Source organism: Mya arenaria, chromosome 16 (genome assembly GCF_026914265.1).
Source record: "Mya arenaria isolate MELC-2E11 chromosome 16, ASM2691426v1".
NCBI classification, from domain to species: Eukaryota; Metazoa; Mollusca; class Bivalvia; order Myida; family Myidae; genus Mya; species Mya arenaria.
The window spans coordinates 38899103-38919340 of NC_069137.1; the positions used below are offsets into that span (position 1 = coordinate 38899103).

General features: G+C 33.1%; 1 protein-coding gene across 1 annotated transcript in view; it reads right to left on the reverse strand.

Annotated features, from left to right (window-relative positions):
- Nucleotides 1–322: 322 nt before the first annotated feature.
- The window catches only part of LOC128222161 (multidrug resistance-associated protein 1-like), a 29054-nt gene continuing 9138 nt past the window's right edge, over nucleotides 323–20238 (reverse strand). The window contains exons 12-36 of the mRNA XM_052931038.1: nucleotides 18726–18872; nucleotides 18107–18191; nucleotides 17267–17342; nucleotides 16894–17020; nucleotides 16289–16390; nucleotides 14845–14919; nucleotides 14109–14276; nucleotides 13364–13556; nucleotides 12816–12915; nucleotides 12255–12378; nucleotides 11778–11865; nucleotides 11056–11199; nucleotides 9044–9188; nucleotides 8559–8724; nucleotides 8003–8140; nucleotides 7428–7489; nucleotides 6767–6890; nucleotides 5939–6040; nucleotides 5473–5543; nucleotides 5019–5097; nucleotides 3502–3660; nucleotides 2646–2812; nucleotides 1755–1870; nucleotides 896–974; nucleotides 323–459 (exon numbers count right to left, since the gene is read on the reverse strand). Coding sequence (XP_052786998.1) covers nucleotides 348–459; nucleotides 896–974; nucleotides 1755–1870; nucleotides 2646–2812; nucleotides 3502–3660; nucleotides 5019–5097; nucleotides 5473–5543; nucleotides 5939–6040; nucleotides 6767–6890; nucleotides 7428–7489; nucleotides 8003–8140; nucleotides 8559–8724; nucleotides 9044–9188; nucleotides 11056–11199; nucleotides 11778–11865; nucleotides 12255–12378; nucleotides 12816–12915; nucleotides 13364–13556; nucleotides 14109–14276; nucleotides 14845–14919; nucleotides 16289–16390; nucleotides 16894–17020; nucleotides 17267–17342; nucleotides 18107–18191; nucleotides 18726–18872 — 2949 coding nt within the window. The 3' untranslated portion in view covers nucleotides 323–347. The remainder of the gene's footprint in view (nucleotides 460–895; nucleotides 975–1754; nucleotides 1871–2645; nucleotides 2813–3501; nucleotides 3661–5018; nucleotides 5098–5472; nucleotides 5544–5938; nucleotides 6041–6766; nucleotides 6891–7427; nucleotides 7490–8002; nucleotides 8141–8558; nucleotides 8725–9043; nucleotides 9189–11055; nucleotides 11200–11777; nucleotides 11866–12254; nucleotides 12379–12815; nucleotides 12916–13363; nucleotides 13557–14108; nucleotides 14277–14844; nucleotides 14920–16288; nucleotides 16391–16893; nucleotides 17021–17266; nucleotides 17343–18106; nucleotides 18192–18725; nucleotides 18873–20238) is intronic.

The following is a 20238-nucleotide window of genomic DNA, read 5'->3' on the forward strand; positions in this document are numbered from 1 at the left end:
TGCGATTTCATAATATATATTACTTACAAATTGCATTAAAAATATTGCAATATAAAGGAAAAAATACTTATTTAAAAATAATTTTGATTCTGAAGTGTGCAAATCTCACACAAAGATAAATATTCTGATCGGCATAATGCCTTCCCGAATATGTACATGTATCTGGCGTTTCGCCAAAGCGTTAGGTATTTAATGTATGCTTTAAATTTTCTGATTTCAAAATGAAAGGTAAAGTAAAGCTAAATAAGAAATCATAAAAAGTAGAAATTAGTTTTCTAATTTATTAGTGTATCCATTGAAACAATATGCCTCATTGGTTGAATTTCATGCTTTCATTTTTTTTTCTGTCACACTAAACCAGCGTCCTTAGCCATTCCATAAAAAACACTGTTGGTAGCAGTCAACAGTTTCTGGGGAGCGTCAAACTCACTGATTGCTCCTGCATCCATTACCATCACTCTATAATAAATCAGAAAACAATGTATATTTTTGCTTATCAAATCAAAAATAAAAATAATACATGCAAAGACCAGCGATTTACAAAACGGGTCATTACTAGTAAAACTGTTATTTTACAAGATTGGTCCGAGAACAGATTAAAAGAATAGTATGGAATTAAACTGTATATTTAATTGGACAATATGAATCATGAGATCTCGTGTACTGTAGCGTCATTATGCAAATTTGGTTTAATTGGCCAATATGAACCATGAGGAGATACTGTACTGTAGCTGGACTATGTTAATATAAATTATGTATTTTTACATTTTTGGTCGGTAAATTCACAGTGAACAATAAGATGTTAATACGATAGGTAAATGTTGTTATTTAAAAGAAAAGAACACGAAAACAATGTAAAAAATGTTGCATTGTTAAAGGAACAAATAAGAGTTACCTGTCGTAGTCCATGATTGTGTTAAGTCTATGGGCCACTGTCAAAATTGTGCATTCCGTGAAGTGTTGGCGTATTGTATCTGAATTACACATGAATAATACTCGTGTAAAGGGTCGGTTTTAAACATTTATTGTATATTCGAATAAACATGAAAAAGGACATCCAAAGGGAGGTAAATATAAAACAACTCTCAGACTCCAGATTTGCAATCCACCGGTTCAGAACATTTAACTTTAATTTCAGGCAAGAATTATGGAAAATCAAAAACAACATGTATCATATTAATATAAGAAGAAATACTGCTACTTTATAAGAGGATGTAACCCAGAGAATCTGTAGAGAATCATTTATTTCTAAATTCGTTACTAAAATTCAAGCAAATTTCATTGACTTGAATATATTTAATATTAGGCCTAAAAAAATATTTGTTTGGTTAGGGTTACATCCTTTTCAAAAATAGGTAGGGTAGGTAGGCTTTTTGTTATTAGGCTATATATAAGAATGTCAAGAATTATCATCATTGGATAATGGTGTTAAAGTTATCTTCTGTATAAGCATTTAAGGTTTTAAACTGCATATTGAAAAGCAATTAAAACAATTTTTTGATCTGATTTTTTTAGTTTTTCATTTTTTTTCAAACTGACTATAAAAACGGTAGGGTCGGCGCCTTTTTCGTAGATAGGGTCGGGTAACACGAACCAAATATATTTTTTGGGCCTTAGTGACAATAACGTTTAAAGAATGACAAGGATAAGTGTGTCTGCTAAATATAGGTTCTGTTCAGTGTATTAATAAACGGTCATTACATTGTTTATTTTTAAGTTCATCGTAAAAAAGATTATATCGTTTAAATTACTACCTTGTATTAATTGATCAGTTTCCATGTCAACAGCGGCAGTTGCTTCGTCCAAAATAAGAACACGTGTCTTGTGAAGCAGAGTTCTGGCCAAGCAAACTAGTTGTCGTTGTCCCACGCTGTAACAAAAATTACATCAGTTCGAATATGGGGCTGGATGGCAGTAGAACGCCTTTTGCTCTAACCCATTCGGGTCGGTTGCTCACCTTTTCTTAACCAAGTTTATTTTTCTCAAATTATCATCTTAGATTACTAAGCACCTTATAACTATATAGTTAAAATGTCCGCATATCTATTACTACCGTTGTATGCGTATATAACTAGTTTACTAAATACGCTTATGAGAAGAAACCCATTCCAGTTTCTTTCAAGGGAATTTTTATTGCATTCTCATGACTAACACACGCGTTATATTACTCAGCACACTCCGGATACAAGGCACATAAAAACGTATGAGTTTGTTCTATAAAACAGATACTCTATAAAAGGCAAAACTGGATAACAATTTCTCAAGAAAAAGGTAGTATCCGGCTTTGGAATACAAGCTACATTGTCAGCCAATGGTATTACAGAGGGGCAAACATTAAATAGTAGAGTTAATCATTAAGAATTTCAACTTTCGCACGTGTTTAAAGGTCCGCCTACGGCCAATCATCTGATACACACTCCCTGCGTCAGAGTTTGCGTTGACAATGAATCAGCCAATGGGGTGTATTGTATTCTAAGTCAGTTAGATGATATGAAGTGAATTATTAATGATTATAATGGAATCGTTCGCTGCGCTCACTCCGCCCATTCTTAATTATTAAGAATTATCCCCATGTCATCTTACTATTATTAAGATACAGAGCCAAAGGAATCAAAACTGTTCTATTAAATCGCTCACTCTCTTACCTTAAATTTTGTCCTCCTTCCCCAACATCATAGTTCAAACCTTCTCCAGTTGCAGCAACGAATTCCTTGAGATGAGCTCTATCTATTGCTTGCCAGATGGCATTGTCGTCATAGTGTGAAAATGGGTCTAAATTAACACGCAACGACCCCGAAAATAGAACAGGGTCCTGAAAAATATGGAAATTTGCAAATCGTATGAATGTTAATCAACTTTGTGAAAGTATATTCGAAACCCGTTGGCTCGAGCTCGCTTTGCTCGAATTCCTCGTTGGCTCGAACTTGACTTAGAGGATCGATTTTTTATACTGAAGGTAAACAATCCTGCTTGGCTCGAATTTTCCGACGCTAGATAGTATTTTCGCCGGTCCCTGGGAGTTCGAGCCAACGGGGTTCGACTGTATGTAGCATTCTTTCGAGTTGGCGCAGTCATAAATCGGCTATAGTGATATTATCAATAACGATACTTGCCGCGGTCCTCTGATTCTGTTACTGACCGTATTCAATTAACTTCATAGAGTTTTTGAATACTAAAATCATTGTGGCAAAATTTCAAACTTCCCCTTAAGCTGATGAAAGATGATGTCAACAATATGAACCGCGTCAATAACGGTTTAATCGCCGCATTTCCTGCTATCAAACGGAACAACCTTAATTGATTCCATCACTTATATTCATATAATTTGCGTGTTGAAGATTCTATTTTGTGTAAAAATCGTAAGCATCCTTCTTACCTGGGATATACCAAATTCAGTGATAACTATACAGCTCACTTCTACCTACATTAACCCAAAACCGATTCAACCAACTCAATTTATGGCAATATCTTATTAATAATATAAATGTAACACAAATTTACCTGTGGTAAAATAGTAAGTTTCCCTCTTAATTGGTGCAGACCAAGATCAGCAATATTGATACCATCAATAACGATACTGCCTCCAGCACCCTCAATCAACCGGAACAGACTTAAGGCCAAAGAAGATTTTCCAGCTCCAGTTCGACCGACTATCCCGACCTGTTTATGTTTAAAGGGACTATTTAACATATATTATATTACAGCTTTAAAAAAAGGGTACACTTAATGGCAACTTGCAAACTTAAAAATGTACATATTCTGCCTTTAATGTAGACGATTTGGAAAATTGCTTTAACGCGAATTTGATGTTACAGGAGTTCAGAAAGTTGAGAAGCTGTGGGAAATGAATAAATTAGAATTTAAATAAAATTGGAATCTCTCATTTCCCTATAGTAATTCAAATATTCCAACAAGAAAAATAATCATACGCATAACCAAAATGTTCCAATAAGTCTGCATTCCTGTAACATCCGGTACGCATGCGCAGCACTCGCAAATATTCGCAGGAATTTCTCTGTTAACCACTGAGTTGGTACTGCTTGTTTTGGTTGATATTCAGTAATATTTAGAAAAAAAGCCATATGAAATATGAAAATATTTAAAAGAAACAATTTAGTATGAAAATCAATGTATACATGATTTTACTGTTAAGATTCCTATGTGTTTAAGTGACATACTTCAGTAGAATTATGTATTAACGCATTTGAAAAACAATCTTGTTAAATGTTGATGCCAAATGACTCCATATCATTTCGGGGTAATTTGAAAGGGTTTGTATAGAGGAAGAATATGCACATATACTATCGATGAAAAAAATCTGTCATTTCACTTCCGATTTCATCCATGGTCCATGTTTCTTGTTTGTGATGTTTTGTTTTTTGGTTCTATGTCTTTGGCGATTACCCCCGGCCATTGAACGGAGTTTATGTTTGAACTTTTGGCTATTGAGCTTGTTTTTTTTTCATATAAATATTCATCTCATAAGAAACAAGAATAATCCTGCCATAACCTATTCATGTAATAAATTATGGGTAAGCAATACACTTTCAAATGATACCAAATCTACAGTTGGTCACAAGGCTTCAACTGTAACGATATAGTCAAAGTCTTGCTTATTTGTAAATAGGATACCTTAAAGATGCACTCTTTTTCCTAAAGAAGATTTACCACAATTAATAATATCGTTTTAATATTCCAAAAAAGGATGAACAAATGTCGAAACAATGGTTCTAAATATTAAGGATACCTAGTTTAACTTACCTTCTGAGACTATAGAAGACCACAGCAAATCTTTGAACATTCAGCAATCATTTAATATTTGTTTGCGTTTTCTGCTATTAAATACATGGTTACTATTCTGTTATCAGTAATTAATATTTTCCATATATGCTTTATTTAGTAAATAGTTAAAGGTTTAAGCGTCAAAACTGATCTTTGTTTATTTATGTGTATGTATTGATTTTGAATAAGAATGTCACTTTAAGTAAAGTATTGGCGATTCATTAATTGCTCACTACCTTTTCTCCGCCATATATGTGACATGAAAGTCCTTTCAAGACAAGATCTAACCCTTCCCGGTACCGAGTTGAGTAGTTTCTGAAATGAAGCCATTCATTACTAATAAGTTTAGTAAATAGTTACTTACTTACTTCCTAGTTACTTACTTACTTACTTTATTACCGTTCACTCGAACTCGCATGGACCGGCGAAATACCTCGAGCCTCGGAAAATTCGAGCCAAGCGGAAACAATTACCTTCAGTTTAAAGAAATAGGTCCTTTATATTTATTTCGAGGCAACGGGAAATTCGAGCCAACGAGGAATTCGAGCCAACGGGGAATTCGAGCCTCGACTGTATTTAATAGTTTAAACACGAACAACATGCAGTAGATAACAAAACAACTGAAGCTAACTGACACAACACATCATTGTATAAGAACTTCTGAAGTAAATACAATTTTGAAATATTCACCTGAAATCTATGACACCCTTTTCTGGCCAATCAGAAGACACTCGGTTATCACTGCTTCCTTCCCAATCAGCCTAAAAGGAAGATGTGTCTCCCTGATAGTATATAATCAGAGCATTCTTATTTTCATTACAAAACTTACTATTTAACTTATATTTGTTTGAAAAATAGTTTTGTTTTCTTACACATGATTTGTAAAAAGAATATTATAATGAGATTCAAAATATTAAGTTAACAAGGGTGGTTATTTCCCTTTTGCGGAAACATGATTTTTAGAACTATTGTAAATCAGCCTTCTATTAGAGCTTTATTGAAAGAATAAACTCTAATTTACAAACTATTTCTATTTTGTTTTACTTGTTTCATTGAAATAAAAATTGCTAAAAATTAATGACACATGAACTTCATTTTATTTTGGGTCAAAATTAGTGATAAATAATAATACATAGAGATATAGAGATTGACGTACCTCGGACGGAAGTGACGTATACTCTGTTACGCGTTCGGCGGATATGACGTTCATTTCCATCTCGCTTATCGCGAAGACTCCAAAGTTCAATGTTATCACTAACTAGAACCCAAAATAGTATGTAATATGTACAGAGTGCAAAATAGTAGTATGAACTATAATTTCTGGTCCAGAATATTTCCAAGTATGTCCGTGTTTTTTAATTTGTTTTAATACATAGTAATGTATGTTGTTTTCTTCAGACGCATTCTATGACGTGCATAAACGTGCATTAGAATGTATAATGTAATTGCCATGTTGCAATCTACAATCATATTAATGATAATAGCCAGATAAAAACGCAAATTGGAGCCTTGTGACACAATTCTTATAAATGATACGATCAATTGTAAGCAAATCAAACATTACTGCAAATTACATTATGTATCAATTACTTTAAAACTTTATTGCTGAATTTATATTTTAGATTCCAGCTGACAATACGAACGTTGAAAGCTATCTGGAATAAGATTTAAGTATTACAATGTATTTTTTCAATGTGGTTATTTCATCTTGACGCCAGAATGTACACTATATAATCGTGCCGGTGAACAAGTCTCTTTCTTAAGTTTGAAAACATCATCATGAAATATTCAGTATTGATTCCTGAAGTATCCCTTCATTGAAATTTGGAGTTAATACAGAACAGCGAATTTATGTGTTGTGGCTCAATTAAAGTTTAACATTCTTCTTGTTTAGATAGGCGTTGATGCTTTTCTTTCCTAGTCCTAATATTTATGAATCAATCATATGAAACATTTGATACCGTCCGTGTTAAAACATACGAACCTGTACAGCGTACGTTATAGAGAGGCCAACTTGCGCACCGTTGAGATCATTTAAGGTCAGAGCAAATATGGCGGCCAAAAACGATAAGAGGTTGCCCAGGAACTCAACACGCCAACCCATCCATCTTAAACACAAAGAGAACGTAAACTATTCAATATTCATTACCCAAATTGTCTTGAACCGAACGTCAATCACAGTTTAACCTTACGCTGTCTAGATCAATCAATGATCAATTATGGGATGTTAATAAAGCTATCGTCGTTTGGGATTTGATTCTATATCTGACCCACACCTGAGCCTACAGACCCAATAAACTTAACGTTGTTGTTCGTTGCCTGGTGACATTTTGTTGTCATGATAAACGAAAATCGGACGTCAATTGACCATCTTTGACGGCCATACAATCTTGTTTGAAAAATCGTTTTCAGTCAATTCTGGTTTTTTTTTTTGTTTTGTTTTTTTCTTTTCTGTACTCAAAACTATTGCCAACGATACCAACGTGTTATGGAAACACTAGGCAGCCAAAATTACACATATTTGCGGTCGGGTTCCATACACAAGCCCGTTGTTTAATAATTGAGTACTTGACCCGCCCCTGTAGTTCTCATAGTTACTGTTGCTACCCTTATCAACCTAGTTCATGAATATGCATTAGTTATACCTAGTTCCTGTGTTGGCTGCATAGTAATATTTAGTATTATCGTCAACTCTTCGACGGGATTCCTAGAAAGAAAACACGACGAAACAATTTTAAAAAAGATCGGTAAGAATGCATTATTATATTACTGCGGTCACTTTTTATCTCATGGCAAATGATTTAAGATTGTAGGTTGGATCACAACGTTCTCGTGGCCTCTCAAAAGGACAAAGTACTTTAATGATTCTGCACAGGAAACGGACTCGAGAGTGATTTTATAAGCTATAAGCTTTCGTTACGATCGAGCTAAAAAATATTATAAACAAACCGAATGACATGACATTTTTCATGTGACAATCGTTACCAATTGAAGGTCTGGTTATTTAAAGCTCGAATGCCACATGGTTGACTCCATTTAACGCTACATAACTCTATAGTTGTTCCTCCGAACATAACATCGCTTGTACAAATCCACACATATATGCACGTTTTACACTAAATAATGCTCTTATGATGTCGCAATAAAATGGTGATATATAAAACATCCATAAACCACCCTCCCCCGTAGTAGTCTTGCTTAATGAATATGCGATACTTACCTGTACAAACCTATCGGAGCACCTATATGCACGAATGACACTTGCGCCAGTAATGGTTTCGCTAAAGTGGTTGTATATCGGTGAACGACGGACAGACTCAGTTCTTCTCATTGCCCGGGCAGTTGGTAGGTAAAATTTCTACAATATATTTCAATTACAAAATGCATTAAATCATATTATTTTGAAGTGTAATAAGGGATTCTTTACTAACACATTAGTATAAAGAAAACAGTCTTTTTTAAAAAACGTTCCGTTATACCATATGAAATGTGTTCTATGTTTTACGAAATTTGAACGTTTATGTTTTTTTCAATCTAGCTATCTCTTATTAAACTTGATCTATAAAAACCAGCAAAGAATTTTAAAATGTCAGACTGCGTAGACATCAAAAATAAAAGACAGTAGTAAACAACACACATACCAACAAAGAGGAGGACGTAAAATATCGTTACTGTACCGAGAACCGCCAACAAAATAATGGGTTCATATACTAATCACAGCCACAGTTGGAATGGTAGCAAGGATCATGATCGTCAGTAAGTAAACGAAATCTTACCAAGAAAAAGACGTAGATTATGGAGACGGGAACAAGGACTGCCAACATTATAGGAGTGGATATAACAATCACAAACACAGTTGCAATAGAAGAGAAGATCATTATCTGCCATAGTCGGAAACTGTCTGGTAGTTTGTTATCGATGATGTCTATATCACTGGCAAACCTTTATAAACGATCAGATAAGATCAGATTATATGAGATATAACATTTATTTAACGCAAAGTACGAACATGATAACCCCTAAGGAGACATTATCGGAAACAAAGGAACGTAGAAATGGTGTATACTTGTCTGATTTCAGAATCAATTCTTTGGTTCATGATCTCTAATGACAAGGACCCAGTGCTGGGTATCATGGACGCAAGGACAGTTCGAACGGTAGAACATAACTGAACTACTTACTTACTTCACCGAAAATTTATGAACAACATTGGAAACAGCAGTTCTAATGGTAGCATTAAGAAGTACTAGTAATGCCTTACCTGTTCATAATCCTTCCAACGGGAGTCGTATCAAAGAACGACATTGGAGATCTCAAGACCGAATGCAACATTGACTCGTGTAGACGTTGCGAGGCACGTGCCATACGTGTCATAGCAACGTAGAAGGAAATGTACACTAGAATTCCTGGCACAAACAACGTCATATAAATTCAACGATTATTTTTTTCAAAAACATTATATCAACATTCATTAACTCAGAGAGAAACATTTTTGTTTCTACTAAAAGTGATTTGTAAGATGCTATTCACGTTTAATATAATGAATTCGGAGGCATATTTTCATTTTTTTAAACTTGTTGCTGTTGTGACTTTACGCCCTGTTGCTATAGGAAGATCCATTAACAAACCCATTCACCCCTTTATTTAAAGAAACTTGTCCGGAAGAAGAAATGCATTTTACAAGGAATTAAATAATTAAAGGACATGTAGTTCTGATGAAAATCGAGCAAAAATTGTTCGTGCTAGGATCTTTTTAAAAAATCAGTAACGATAATACCAATTTCGAAAGTCAAACAAAATAAATGAATAAAAATCCTAAACGCAAGGACTAAAATGCTTAAGAGTATTGGAAGTTACTGAAATAGTGTGATACTCTGAAATCTCCGAAAATTCATTCGCTCCGGTCGTTTACTGCTTATTTTAAGGCTATAAGTCAATAATCTATCTAATCAAGAAGATATGTTTATTTCAGTTGATAACGAGTTCATATACATGTAACCGGATCTTAATAGGGACATCTCAAAGCTTAACTGAACAAAAGGTGCAGGGCCTGATTCATTGTGAATGTTTTATTTATTGAAAGTCAGTTTTATTGCCATATTTATTGAAATTATTAAGCAAAATATTAATATTAGAAAAAATAATTTCCAGAAAAATAAACGGAAAGTAATATTGTGCCATTACATAAAAAAAGCAGAGTATTAAAACGTTTTAGGGGAAGAACTTATTTAAGCGTTTTAGGTAAACAGTTTACTTATTTCATTAATGAAAGGCTCTCATAATGTGCAGGGTACGGTCACGTAGATATAGGATTTGGCGCAACAATTGATAATATATTTGCCTTGGATGGTCTGATTTAGCATTAAAATATATTTTATTACATGTTTATGATGTTTTGTTTTTGTGTTCTATGTGATTGGCGTTAACCCAGTGCCATTAACCCGGGTTTATGTTGAAACTTTTTGCTACTGAGCTTGTTTCATAGCTTTTCACATATAACGTATTATTAAACCAATATTATTTTACGGGTTAGAAAAATGGGGTGCCGCCAAAAGGGTTGCAATCGAACGTAATCATACACTTTTTATTAAAGCAGTACTAAGTATCAAACCAATAACACAGAATGGGCACTTTGTGTAAAGAAAAGTCTGACAGAATAGGGTTGTGTTCATGTTTGGATATTTCAGGGTATCAATTCTATCCCTCTTTTCTTGTCGCTTTTTTCAGGGATAATTTATTCAAAACTTTGAATGTAGGATAAATGACTCTTACACAACAATATTTTAAAGAACTTACTTCACGTTTTGATTTCAACCATGATATCTAAATTGCATTAATATTGAACAATTTCAGAATCTCGTTAAGTAAATTAAAACGAATAAGCTCAAATAGATTAAATGAAGAAGTGGGTAAATGGAATCGAATACCTCTGAATGAAAGACTAAGTATAATATGTAATTAGCTAGAATGCAAATTTTATGTTTAAATGATGAGCGTTAAGAGTTGTCCACGGTGCAAAGAATTGTTTGAAAGACAAATATTATATTTTTTCAAAGTGTCTTTTTCTATTGAGTTTGGAGGTTTAATGTTTAGCGTGCGTAATATATACATTATTACAAACAGTTATAACCGTTACAACAAAATGAGCAAATTTTACGTAATAATTATTTATCAGATTTAGACCGGAATGAAATCATATGTCACAGGCTAACCAAACTTTGAATCGTTCTGCTATTTAAGGAAACTACGACAGTGAGATAAAAAGTCGGATACCTTGCAATATTCCATATACGGTAAACAGCACAAGATAGTAGGTAAACGTCTGCTCATACTGGGATGTCCCGGCCAGCGTAATATTCAGCAATACCGGATCCTCCGTCCAGAATGTCAACCAAAAATTGGAGAATACATTCAGACCTGAAAGAGGAAAGGCATCCAATGATTAAGACGTAATATGCTGTTTAAGTTAATGATCAAGTGATGTGTCCAATTTAACGTATTAAACGCTATCTCGCGTCTCCATTGTCAAACGTCCGTTCATAATGAAAGTTTACAACAGATGCAATGATTTATTATAAGTTATTATTTTTGAAACAGATGTGTTGACTTTGTTTACCCCAAATGCGTACGATATATAAACATCTATGAAAAACAGGTCAAGTTTTTCTTCAAGTATGGTTATCTACCATGTTCTGGAATAACCCTCGTACTGCTAAACAAACACCAACAGTTGCCATAGGGTTAGTATAATTATTCTCATGAACCAAAATATTTGCTAAACCATCATTTCACAATACCAAAATAGTTTGTAATGAAAATCAACAAAATTATTTCCTTTTACAATCTTAAAATTCTTTTAAAAAAGATAATTATACAGATTATACCGGAACAGTTCTGAGCTTAACTAAGTCCTGTTTTTAGGGATATAAGATTGTTTAAAGAAATGGGGACATACTTTTATACAGTAATAGTACATAAATGAACATTGAATGTACCTTGATACAAGGTCATTGATAGTAGTACACACACAACAGAGGGTATCCCCATAGCTCGCAAATAACGAATTAACACCTTTGGATTGACCTACAAAAGCACAATATGAATTATATACAGAATGTCTGTTTGATAAAAATTCACAGAGGTGTCCATTATCTGTCTCTTATTAATACAATTTCCAAAAAACAAATTTAGTATATAGCATGTATTAGTATGAAAATGTATTATAAGCTATTTTAAACATCTTTTGAAAATCACGTAATGTTAGATAAACTTTTTACAAATTGATGAACATCTATCGAAATCTCGACATATTTTTTTTTTTACAGAATACACATCTATATATAATTACGAATAATCGAGCATGAATTATATCGAAGGCATTTGATATTTTGGTTCAAATCAGGGACATATGAAATATGACTGGTTGTTCCGAAAATTAGTATTATAGGAATAATATCAAAACCATATATCACCGATCCTTCTTCACTTGATTCTTCAAGTGTAAGCCTTGTTAAATCCCCATGTGCAGCGGAGAACGTGTTAACCGTCTTTGACTGCGTTGCACTGGCACTGAAGTTTGTTTGTCTTGACTTGCGACTATTAAAATAATTTATACCATAAATGACGTCACCATCAGGAACTAATGGCATAACATATTTTGTATTCTCAGGCAGTAACGCTTCAAGATGAATATTCATGAATCACGTAATCATATTCCCAAGGTATATTCTGTAGAATGATAAAAACAACAACAAAAAACGAAACAAACAAAAGTTAGAAATACCAGCTTAATATATAATATAAGTTTAATCAAACATCAATTTATAGTCAAGAAAGTAAAACAGAGCTGAAATATCGCTCATATACATTTTTAATTCCGTATACAAATGTTTTGTTTTTTTTGTGATGAACATTTAAGGTGAATGAGTTAAACGTAATAGTGCATATAAATTAAAATCAAAATGTTTTGCATCAACCTCTATTGTGCCCTTTTAATGTATATAATTTATATTCGATACGAATATATTTCTTACCGACGTCTAGTTGTCGACGTTACGTCATCTTCCGAAGTCATTCCGCCATCCGAACGCATTTCCTCCACTTGCTGAAAAATCTTTCGTCGCATTGCTACAACTGTATCGAAAAATAAATTAAAGAAAAATATGATTATGAAGATAATTTTGAAACACGAAAAGAACTGTATGAACAAAAGGTATACAAGGTGTCGCAAAAGAGAGGAACTTTTTGTTTACAAACTAGCAGTAGATATAATTATACCTACTCAATCATTAATTTATAAATGTTTTTTGCGATATGTATATGTAAACGATGTATGTGTCCTTTTTTGTCTCTTATTCTGTTTATGTTCTGCAAAAATATAAATATAGATTTATATAAAATAGGATCTAGCTCTCAAGTATGAAAACATTTCAGAAATGGGAAATACAGGGACAAGACCAGTAGCCCATTTTATAACCAAAAAACAAGGCAATGCAAAAATTGAAACCAAGATACATGACGTTTCAATAGAGTAAACATGAAGCAATATATTCCTTATTATTATAATCCTTATTCACTATACCTTCCGGATCTTCGTCCTCATCTGATTCGTGGGTGTTCTCCTGTCTGTACTGATCGAGAAACTCTGCAAATGCTCCATTTTGGCCTATCAGTTCTTCATACGTTCCTGTTTCAGATATTCCTCCTCTACTCAAAACAAGTATTCGGTCTACAAACGGCAGCCAGTGAATACCATGGGTGACTAGAATTCGTGTCTGATATGAAAGGTTAGAGTACATTTGTCTATAAAACAAATACAAATTTCGCATTCGTGTAAAAAGAAGGTTTTAGGCTTAAGGCTAGTTTTTTTATATATCGTATGTATGCACTGTGCTATTTGTAGAGATTTATGCTGTTCTTCCATGTTTCTTGTTTGTGATATTTCGTTTTTGTGTTCTTTATCTTTTGCGTTTACCTAGTGCCAATAAACCGGGTTTATGTTTAAACTTTTTGCGACTAAGCTTGTTTTTGTAGTTGTTCACATAATTATCAAGATATAGAACTCAACTTTACGTTTCATAGAGATTATTATCCATATACAATCATCTGTGTTTGTGATTGTTTTAAACGCAAAGGGACCAACAGGTTTATTGCAGACTCACTCAAGGCTGCTCAGAAAACTTAGCTTTTGAGATTTACTAGAGATTAATGGTTTACCTAGTCATATTTTATAATCCTGAGCATATTTATTTGATCTTCAAAGATTCAGTGTAACAATCTTGTTCAAAGTTTATTCCATAATAGCACAGAAAATGTTTCACATTTACCTTATTTTTCAGTATGCCATTCCTGCCTACAACCTTTTCAAACAGGTGCTTGCCGACATGACTATCAACAGCGCTAAGAGGGTCGTCCAAAAAGTACACATCTGCATTATTATAAACGGCCCGCGCTAAACTGACACGTTGTTTTTGACCGCCACTAATGTTGATACCCTGAAAAGATAACATTATCCCAACAAATAAAGCAGACGGGTCCATAAGCAAGACGAATTAAATCTATAACAAACACCCTCGTTAGTATAGCCTGTTTCTGATCTTCCAATTATGCAAACACTTCGAAAAAAATAGCACTACATATACAAATACAAAGTGCGTTTTTCGTAATCAAAGGCATCCTTGAAACCATAGTCCGCCTAGCCCGAATCTGTCAGTATACATACGTAAAAGAGGTCCAAAACATAAGAATCGGCATAATAAAAGGCAGCATTCGTAGTATTCACTAAAATTTACCACCACTGATGTCATTGTCATAAAAAGTTCAAATTAAATACTTTTGATGGTATCTAAGAAGGTTGTCGTACAAAAAATTAGCAATTTTACGATACCGAATCAATGCATATCAAGATAAACCACGGCACAGTATCTCTTTAATTCCAAAATAAAAATGGCCGAATAACGCCAATAATTATTTGGTTTAGAACCAATGCATATCAAAATAAACCACAGAAAAGTATCTCTTTAAATTCTTAATAACTAAATACTTGTTTAAAAGATATCTTACTTTTTCTCCAATTTCTGTCAGGTCGCCCCCACTTAAAATTTCAAGGTCACGTTCGAGGGCACAGCTTTGAATGACCTTGAAAATACATACATGAATGCTCACTGTTTAGATATGACACAACCATATTAACCAGGCCCAAATTTCTGGCAATATTTTAATGTTCTTAAAACACGATACAGCTAAGCTCCCTTCTATTTTTCTTTTACGAAATTGTTCGTATATGCTTAATATTTACTTATCTAAAAGGTTTTCTAGAGAGATGTATATCTACTTTGAACAAGATTTGTTTTTGTCATTAACACAATAAGAAGTTTCAAGTGTAACAATCAAATTTAATTATTTATTTTGCCTAATTGAAAGTATGTTAGTCTTAAGAAGTTTCGACCATTTTTTCCTCATATTTCTTTCACCATAATATAGATTTTCAATATGATTATGAAAAGAATGTTCCATTGTAGTAAATCCGTTTGACCCGTCTTGCTAGGTAATCTTCCCTTTTACACTATAACTTCTGAATGTATTTACCTGTTGGGGCTTTCGCTCCTGATATTATTCAAAATTCCGTTCTTCAATTGTTATGACACAACCATAATGACTAGGACACAACTTATCGCAACATTTTAATAACCTTAAATACAATAAAGCTTTTAGGCTTTGAATTGTCTTTATGATAACCCCAATCAACAATTTGTTCAATCATCAAAATTAAATTTAATTATTTATTTCGGTTAATTGAATTAAGCTACAAAAGCATTTTAGTCTTAAGAAGTTTCGAGGAATTGATTATTCTTTTTCTTATATTTCTTTCACAATAACATATATATTTTCAACTTCATGAAAAGACTGCCCCCATGAAGTAAAACCGTATACAGAATTAGTAGCCGGAATCGTTCTAGATATTGACCCGTCATGCTAGGTCTTTATGCACTATAATTCCTGAAAGTATTTACCTATTTGTGCTTTCGCTCCTGATTCACAATTTATTCTTTCGCTTCTAAAATGGTCCTTTGCTGTACCTTCGTTGGTGACATCCTTGACATTTTTTTGTCTTATGCTAAAGATCTGTTTCACAATATTTCACAGTTTGTTTGTTTTTCGAAACTGTCTGTATTAGGGTTTTATACACCTTTTGTACATTCGCTATAGATATTATTTACCTTTCTTTACTTTCTCTAATGATATTATTTACCTTTCTGTACTTTCTCTAATGATATTATTTACCTTTTTGTACTTTATCTCCTGATATTATTTACCTTTTTGTACTTTATCTCCAAATATTATTTACCTTTTGTATATTCGCTCCTGATATTATTTACCTTTCAGAATGTTCTATCCTGATAGTATTTAATTTATTGTACTTTCTCTTCTGATAATATTTACCTTTTTGTACATTCTCTCCTGATATTATTTACCTTTTTGTACATTCTCTCCTGATATTATTTACCTTTTTGTACTTTCTCTCCTGATATTTCTTTCCAAACAATATGTTGTCTCTCAGCGTCATGTTTTGTATCCAAGCTTCCTGGGGAACGTAAGCGATATTTCCCTGAAAAAGGCTCAAATGTTAAATTTATTGTTGAAGGGTTTGAGCCAGGTTTGCAAAAACAACAGAGAGCCGCAGAAATGGACAAGGCGCTAAGGAAGGAAACAACACATTATATTGTGCTGTCAATATCTTTGACATATTGTTTATAATTGTGATTAATTGTAGAAATATTAGGTTACAACTGACTCATATGTATAATTTATATTAATTCATAACCGTTTTAAAGTTTAAAACGAAAACGAAATTATTTGATGTCTTAAGAATTTTACTCAATGAAGACAGAAGTGTATACATGGTGATCTCAGAGAGCACAAGAAGGATACTTACAAAAAGAACAGGATAAAAAAACACCTCTTTAAATATGTTTCTTTAACCCAACTGTTTAGCATAATATCAATCTTTGTTTTCTACACATGAATCCTTTTACTTTGGTTATCGAGAATTCAAAAGTTCACATTATCATTAAAGTGATAACAAGATCATAATATTTATAGGTAGGGTACCTTGACAGTTACCGAACCTTCTTCTCTGTTCATTTCACCAAGACAGGCACTGATGAATGAAGACTTTCCACAACCGACTGGACCCACAACAGCCACTAGTTCACTCTCGCCAATACGGACGTTAATACTGAAAGCATTTGCAGTAATGTGTATTATTATGTGTAGTACATGAAATAGTAGCATTCATTTTCAATGGAAAAATCGAACTGTAAAACAAATACACAAAATAAATCCATTAGTTCGATCGCGCGTTATTTCTGGAAATATATTGGATAAGGCACCGTGTAAATATATGTATGAATAATGCCTAATAGCACACCCGGTTGCAGATATATTAAAATATAATTACATCGGATTAACATGTATGACTTACTTTCGTAGAACTGAATCCTGATCTTCCCCCCAGCTAAATCTTCCTCTGGTTATTTCCAGAGCCGGTTTAAAACCATCTGTAAAATAGCGGGAAATGGATGAACAGAGTAAACGAATGGTAGAGGTACCCGCCTTCCAACCAGAAAATTGTTGGTTAGATCGCAAACATGGATATTGTCGCATAACCTTTTTTATGTAATGCATGATCTGGTTTCAACAAGACTACTAAACTTATTCGAGATGGAATCATCTCACATTCCACGGTCGAGCTTAAAATAATAGTAGTCAAAATTCAAAATTACGAAGTCTTTTGGACTTTTGCAAATACGAGATAACTAATATTCGATTTAACCGAACTAAAACATGTCGTACTAAACCAAATACATTCAAAAACATTTTGGCACAGCCATATTATCGAGATAAAAAAGTTCGGCATAGTCATGCATTTTATCTGTATACACAAAGTATATTCTTTTTTTTTCATCAATGGTGAAAACCATAATAATGCACTTAACTAAAAGAAAGTACAAATGCAAACATGAAATACAAACTATATGCAATTTGGAACCATTTTCCATACAAAACAAATATTTGAAAAACATCAGTGAGATAGGTCAACTTGGCCAGAAAGCATTCTTATTCGCTTAAAGATCATGATTTTTTTATAACATTTTGATAAAATATTATATATGATTGTTTACCATGAAGATTGAAATAATACGTTTGCTTAAAAAACATGACATAGACAATTGCAGAAAAATCGTTCAAGAATACCAAAACGGTTGCACAATAACTCCAAAGTATGCACTACACTAATAGAAGTTATAAAAAGGAGGCGTACCGATAGACTGTACGAATCGAACACTGTTATTCTGAATGTCATCAGAGAGAAGAAATTTCTCAATTCTTCTGACAGATATCATAGCCTGAAAATAAAAAAAATAAAGAAAAAATTAGTTCATCAATAGAATTCTCAACAACAGCTGTGGCTTTATATAAGGCTGTAGAACTTTAGCAAAAGAGATTCAATAGGTTCCTGCAGGGTAACCTTTTTTAAATAGTGATAGACTTTTCAGAGCTATGTCTCAAACAAAGGGGTTCATATATATTGACCAGCTATATATCTTTGAATTCATGTAGTATTTGGTACTCTTCTAACATATATAATATACGAACGTCCCTTAATTAGTATCTCTGTTGTATCGAAATCAACTGAATTTCAATGTATATTGAAACATTTTGTCATTTGACTTGACCAAAAAGTGTCAATGAAATTTTGTTCCTGCATAACACCTACTTGATCTTGATCCGCTCTCTTAACTGTATGAAATAATCATAAAAATCTGAGCTTACTTAACATCTTATCTAAAATTAATAATATGATATGATACTTTAAACAGTATCATATATTCGTAAGATTGATCAAGTTTATGTCATGTGCATGTTGTGCGATACTGTACCTGAATTCCGGATGTCAGAATAAAAGGCACCATAGTTAAAGGAAACTTCATAATGTTGATAACCGAAATGGAGGTAAATGTTTCATCTGCTCGCAGGCTGTGTGTAGGTGATACAAGAACCCTTATTAAGACAACTACGAACAAAATCTGAAAAATGAAAGACATTTTAATCATTTATGCGTTAATGTAAAAAAATAAAAGGAACTAGATGAATAAGTCAATCACTGTCAAATATGAACAAGAGTGTCCATATCACTGTCAATTATGAACATATGCACTATGTACTGCAGGGACAAGTCAAACCTTCTGAAATATGAACACAATGTATTTATCACTATCATTGATGGAATTATGCACCATATACCAAAGGAAAAAGTCAGGCATTCTTGAAAATGAACAACACTTTCTTTTTCATTGATTTTACATTGAAATGGAAAGCGAAGGGGCTAGTCAATTATTCTGATATATGAAACACAATATCTATATAATACTCAATAATGGAATCATAAAATTAAAACCACAGGACAAGACAATCGTTCTGTAATATGAACAAGAATATCTATATCATATTCGCTGTTAAAATATATCAATGTAAACTACAATGACAAATGTGAAAATAGTTTATATATTACTATAATGATTAAGGATGAACTAATGCAATGGAAAAGACAAGGACAAGTATGGCCTTTATATTGTGCCTCTCAACAGGGTACACGTATTGGCTACTGGGTTTGTTCTAATAGATTCTTTGGGTTTATTCATTGGCCAAACAATGTATATCTTCCCTCTCCAAAAGAAGTTTTTGACATATGTAGTTTGTTTTGTGACGCTGTGTGTCTCGTACACACAATGTCGAATAAACAAAGACAGGATGGCTCTTGCTATGGAGTGGAATCTATACTCCGTACCACGAATGTGAAGCGGCGCTGATTATTACATGTCTCAAATGCAGATTAAACATTATGTACATTTTAGCACGCCTATCACGAAACAGAGCATAATCTTTTTGTTAGTAACCATTTGAAATGTGAAGTGTAACAATATCAGTGTGTATATACCACGTGATAAATAATGTCATAAATGCTACGTCGGGAGGCAATATTTTGCTTCAACGAAGACTTTAAACAAATAGAACTTTACATGAAACATGGCGCTGCTTCTATAGTGCTTTCGTCAATCTTTTACTAGAGTTTGATTGAGAGTTTAGTTTCTAAAAACAATCAGACAAATCTCACAAAATCGCCTACTGTTGTAGCATTGTCAAAACATTATTATAGAAACAAGTGTTTAAGGAATCTAATGACATAATCAAACTCCGGTAATAAAACGAAGGCAATGCGTGGCTCTTATAGCGGCATAAACGGCGCTTTGTTTCGCTTAAGAAAATGAAAAGTTATCGTTGTTTTAAGTCATCATTCAAGCAAAATGTTGCCTCCCGAAGTAGCATTTGTGATGTAATTTATCACGTGGTATACGCACACTGAATACTATAATTGAAACTACAGGATCAAGT